The following is a 6,000-nucleotide window of genomic DNA, read 5'->3' as shown; positions in this document are numbered from 1 at the left end:
ATGGACACGAGTTTGAGTAAGCTCTGGGAGTTGGTGATGGACAGCGAAGCCTGGTGCACTGCAGTCCATGGGGTCACAGAGAGTCAGACATGACTGAACGACTGAACTGAACTGAATGTGATAAAGACAATCAGGTTGAAAGTAATTTGGGAGGCCAAAGAGCTACATAGAAGGCTCATTACATCCCAGGTCTGGCTCAAAGTTGTACATATGAAGACATGTATCAGTACTTATGCTCACAAATGTGTGTGTATATTTACATAGATTCCATATTTCCCTTGTGGCTCAGCTGGTAAAGAATCCACCTGCAATGCAGGGGACCTGGGTTCAATCCCTGGGCTGGGAGGATCCCCTGGAGAAGAAAAAGGCTACCCACTCCAGTATTCTGGCCTAGAGAATTCCATGGACTATATAGTCCATGGGGTTGCAAAGAGTCAGATACGACTGAGCAAATTTCACTTCACTTCACATTCCACATATCAACTGGAACATAGGGGGAAAGCATCTTGGAACAGGAGAGTGGACTTTATCACTTGGAAACTTGATTTAAAAAGAAGATATAATTTAAATTATCAAGCAACTATGACTCAGACAACTGACAAGTGGAGAACCTAGACTCCATGCCTAAATATATTTAAAACCCATCAGTTTTTCTTTTCTCTCCTCTTGCTCCCTCTATCCTACCCTTAGTCTCATGTAATTTTAAGAAACAGAGTATAATGAAACCAAAACCTTTAAGGGAGGAGCTTTGTGAATAACTGGTAAAAAATAATAATAATAACAATAATGCTATATCATGTGCCCCAATCTAATTGTCCTTTATCCTTTTTCCAACAGGTAAATCACAAAGCATTTCTCTCTTGTGAACTTCCGGGTTTCATGGGAAATAATGTTACTGAATTGATCCTCATGGGTCTTTCCCAGAATAAGGAAGTACAGCAACTATGCTTCATTTTGTTCCTATTCTTTTATATAATCCTCATGACAGGAAATTTTTTCATTATAATGACTGTTCTAAGGAGCCCAAATATCAGCTCTCTGAAGTTCTTCTTCCTCAGCTTCCTATCCTTTGTTGACATCTGCTATTCCTCTGTCACAGCCCCCAGGCTGATTATTGACTTTCAAGTCAAGAACAAAAGAATCTCACTTTTTTATTTAAATTTATTTATTTTAATTGGAGGCTAATTACTTTACAATAGTGTGTTGGTTTTGCCATACATCAACATGAATCTGCCACGGGTGTACACGTGTTCCCAATCCTGAACCCCCTCCCACCTCCCTCCCCATACCATCCCTCTGGGTCTTTTGTTAGCTGTATGCTCCAGCTCTTTTTCTCCCACCTGTTTGGCTGCACAGAAATCTTTATCCTCACAGTGATGGCCTATGACAGGTACGTGGCCATCGGTAAGCCTCTGCACTATTTGACTATCATGGACTGGAAATTCTGCTCCATCTTGCTGGTGTTCTGCTGGTTAGGAGGGTTTGTGCATACTCTGGTCCAGACCATGCTCACTGTACAACTGCCTTCCTGTGGCCCAAACCTGAATGACCACTACTTCCGTGACGTCCACCCTTTACTGAAGCTGGCTTGCACAGACTCGTATGTGCTGGGGCTCGTTATGGTGGCCAACCGTGGCGTGATTTCACTGAGCTCCTTTGTCATTCTTGTCGGTTCTTACATTGTCATCTTGCTTTCTTTCAAGACCTGCTCATCAGAGGGGAGGCACGAGGCCCTGTCCACATGTGCTTCCCATATCATTGCCGCCATCTTGCTTTTCTTCCCCTGCCTCTTCATGTACCTGAGACCTTCCACCACTTTCCCTGAGAACAAGATAGTGGCTGTATTTTACACCATCATCACACCCAAGTTGAACCCTTTGACCTACACCCTGAGAAACATGGATGTGGAAAATGCCATGATGAGACTGTGGATCAAGAGGTTGTTTGGCAGAAATAGGAGAGACTCTGATAGGAAGCTCAGTTGTACCAGTTTCCAAAAATGGTTGCTGAGAATAGTCAGTAATCAGCCCTTAATCTCATCACACAAATAAGCAATTTAATATTAATCCAATATAAAGAGTCTTGGATTTGAAGTCTAAAGCCCTAATTTGGAGGACCTATCTTACTAGTCACTAGTGGCTTGACTTTAGTGATATTCAAATATCTGATAAGAGATATTCGTGTACTCCCATGGTGGATTCATGTTGATCTATGGAAAAACCAATACAACATTGTAAAGTAATTAGCCTCCAATTAAAAGAATTAAATTTATATTAAAAAAAGAGAGAGAGATTCCCTACTGGGAGCCCTGAGTGGATTAAACATTTGTACAGAGAATTCTGACACCAAATACAGTCTGTTTCATAGAAGATGGTATTGTTGTCTTTGGGCAATGCCTCTAAGTCATGAGCCATGTCAGGTATGTCAGGTCTGAGCAAGCTCGGGGAGCTGGTGATGGACAAGGAAGCCTGGTGTGCTGCAGTCCATGGAGTCACAAAGAGTCAGACACGACTGAGTGATTGAACTGAACTGAACTGATATCAGGTATATAGTTCAGTCATTCAGTCATGTCCGACTCTTTGTAACCTCATGGACTGCAGCTCACCAGGCTTCCCTGACCACCACCAATTCCCAGAGCTTGCTCAGACTCATATCCATCGAGTTAGTGATGCCATCCAACCATCTCATCCTCTGTCCCCTTCTCCTCCTGCCTTCAATCTTTCCCAGCATCAGGGTCTTTTCAAATGAGTCAGTTCTTCACATCAGGTGGCCAAAGTATTGGAGTTTCAGCTTCAGCATCAGTCCTTCCAATAAATATTCAGGACTGATTTCCTTTAGGATGGACTGGTTGAATCTCCTTGCAGTCCAAGGGACTCTCAAGAGTCTCCTCCAACATCACAGTTCAAAAGCATCAATTCTTCAGTCCTCAGCTTTCTTTATGGTCCAATTCTCACATCCATATACGACTACTGGAAAAACCATAGCCTTGACTAGACGGACCTTTGTCAGCAAAGGAATGTCTCTGCTTTTTAATGCACTGTCTAGGTTTTCTAATAAAGGGATAATACCAAAACCAAAGCTGAAGTGGATTTCACTCTCCTTTGCCTTGGATGTTTCTCGATTTGTTAAATGGATTGACGCTACTGTTCCAACCGCTTCTCAGGGTTACACAGAGAACCAAATGAGATGGAACTGCAGGTGAAAGCAATTTTTCTGTGATAGGAGCTGCATTCGTGGACCTTATTGTTCTTACCATTAACTTGGCAACTCCAGACACCGAGGCAACTCTCGTTTCAAGAATTTAATTTGAGGTTAAGGAGTTTCTCTCACATAGCTTTCTTTAAACAGTTCATCGATGGGAATTGTTTCTGTGGATGCTACAGTACAAGTGATGCTGGATTCAGAATGTTTAAAAACATGCTCACCATTGGACTATCTGAGTCAAGGAAGGGGATTTTAGCGGATGCTGTGGTGAGCCACGCACAGTCCCCTTCATTCCCTCAGCTGCCCGGAGGGATGGCTGCCCATGTCTGAGTCCTCATGCCTCTCTAGACACTGCCATCCCCAGGGCAGCACCAGAATCACATCCTCATCCTCCACAGGCTGCATGTAAGAATGGTCAGTGGATGGTGAGAAGACCTGGGCCTCCTGCCTCAACTTGAGACAACTCCGAAGGGCCATCACAGCTCTAAGGCTCCTTGGGGGACCCTCCCAGATCTTTCTGTCCCTATATCATGGTTTGACTTCCCCCTCTGCCCAATTCTGCCCTCTTCATTGTTATACAGAAGTTAATACTGGGAGAACTTCCCAATAAATGTTTACACACAAACTCAACCTGAGACATGTTGCCTAGGGAGTTCAACCATTGACATAGGTTTACAGTAAAAGGGGGAAATGTACACAAATATTAAAAATAATTTAAATTCAGTTTGCATGTCTTGAAGAGAAAAGAGTTCTACTTTCTGAGCAGGTTTACTAATTGTTTAAACAGTAGCCAGAACAGATAAAAATGTGCAGCTTAAATCTTGTAGTAGTGCAATCAGAGAAGGCAATGGCACTCCACTCCAGTACTCTTGCCTGGAAAATCCCATGAACAGAGGAGCCTGGTGGGCTGCAGTCCATGGGGTCACGAAGAGTCAGACACGACTGAGCAACTTCACTTTCACTTTTCACTTTCATGCATTGGAGAAGGAAATGGCAACCCACTGCAGTGTTCTTGCCTAGAGAATCCCAGGGACGTGGGAGCCTGATGGGCTGCTGTCTATGGGGTCGCGAAGATTCGGACACGACTAAAGCTACTTAGCAGCAGCAGCAGCAGTGCAATAAACAGCATGTGATTTTTACATGATGGCCTAGTACCTTCAACCTCTCATCACTGAAACCCAAGAAGTTTGAACAGTTCTGAGTAGTGAGCTTCTTTATCTTTCAGGAGATTAAAAAATCTCCTGCGGGATAAGGAAATATCCTTATCCTGGATACTTTTCCATTTAGTGCTATCCTTTGAGCACTAAATGGAGACTTTTAAAATTTCAAGAAAGGTGCTCTGAAAAGCTGACCTCCGGGGGCATAGCACCTGGTGTCAGGATCCCACACTCTTGTGTCTAAGGGCAGTACAGGCTATGGGCTGGTTGCTGACTACTGACTGGCTGCAGAAGCAGAAACTATAGCAGTTGTTGTGTGCTAATTGTTGTATGTATGCATGTAGTAATTGCTGTATGCTGCTGCTGCTGCTAGGTCACTTCAGTCGTGTCCAACTCTGTGCGACCCCATAGATGGCAGCCCACCAGGCTCCCCTGTCCCTGGGATTCTCCAGGCAAGAACACTGGAGTGGTGCCGGGGTCCAGCCCCAGCAGGATCCAGGGGTACCCTCAGGATGGACGCCGTTGGCGAAAAGAGAGAGAGAGAGTGACATGGGGAGACCAAGCTTCAGTGAGCAAGACCCGTAACTTTATTTTCAAAAGGAGCTTTTATACCCGGACTTGTACGTAGAGGGAAATGAAGGATGCAAGGTCATGCAGAATCAGCCCAAACACTCCAGCAGTTTTGCCCTTATCGAAACCAGGATTTTTTCTGTATGTCTTTCCATAAACAAGGGTCTCATGTTATGTACATTATCTTCTGGCCAGGAGGCCTGTTAACATTTTACGGCTCTTTCCTTGATAAATGTTGATCAACCAAAAAACTTGTTTTCCCTTGAAGTGGTTTTTTCTTTCTATTTCTAACCTGCATCACCCTCAAAGCACTAAATAGAGTTACATTCTTACGGGTCAAAGGTACAGTAGGTTACATCAAAGAAAGAACTTATTAACTCAAGGTCTACTGTTGCTACACCTTGGCTATGCCAAGGCTACTGCTTATTTTTTCTACATACCAATTATATTAATTAATGCACTCCCAGGCACACAATGAATAAAAGATATGGAAACTTGGCAGCAAGCATTGGCTCAACAATTAAACCCTTCACCAGTACTATTTTAATAGTTTTTTAACTCCTCAAAAGGCTCTATATTTTTAGAATGTTTTAGGCTTCCCATGCCTCTCACAGTTGGGAGGCTGTGAACAATCACATGCGTAGCTGCAAGAGTCTGGATAAACCTGTCAGGCAAGCTAGAAAGCCATCAGAGGGGTTTGAATTTAAACACTCCTATCATGCCCAGGAGACTTATTAGCTAGAGCCCTAAGCTGACCTTTCCCAGAGAAAGGTGGTTGCGGATAGCCCCCTGTTAATGTCAAAAGAGTTGGTGAAAGGCATAAAATAGTAAGACATACAGATTCTGGTTTGGGGGTAGATGCTCGAGCAGGTCCAGGGGGTCCCTCGAGTCCTGACCTGTCTTGCTCATCAGGTCTCTTCCACATGACCTTTTCATGGGTGGAATCAGCCCAGGGAGTCCCTCGAGTCCTGAAGCCTTGCTTGTCAGGTCTCTTTTGCATGACCTTGTCATGGGTGGGATCTCCCGTGCTGGCTCCCAGCAGAGTGGGTTGCCATTTCCTTCTCCAATT

The 6,000-nt window shown here is 44.1% G+C and overlaps 1 protein-coding gene across 1 annotated transcript; it reads left to right on the top strand.

Annotated features, from left to right (window-relative positions):
- The first annotated feature begins 879 nt into the window (after positions 1–879).
- LOC138420203 (olfactory receptor 4S2-like) lies at positions 880–2,051 on the top strand. Its single transcript, XM_069553336.1, has 2 exons — positions 880–1,143; positions 1,302–2,051. Exons 1-2 carry the CDS (start codon positions 880–882, stop codon positions 2,049–2,051), a joined length of 1,014 nt encoding a protein of 337 aa, XP_069409437.1.
- Positions 2,052–6,000: the final 3,949 nt, after the last annotated feature.

This window comes from Ovis canadensis, chromosome 15 (assembly GCF_042477335.2).
Source record: "Ovis canadensis isolate MfBH-ARS-UI-01 breed Bighorn chromosome 15, ARS-UI_OviCan_v2, whole genome shotgun sequence".
NCBI lineage: Eukaryota > Metazoa > Chordata > Mammalia > Artiodactyla > Bovidae > Ovis > Ovis canadensis.
The sequence above is the reverse complement of the archived record's forward strand: the minus strand, read 5'-3'. Positions and strand labels throughout refer to the sequence as shown.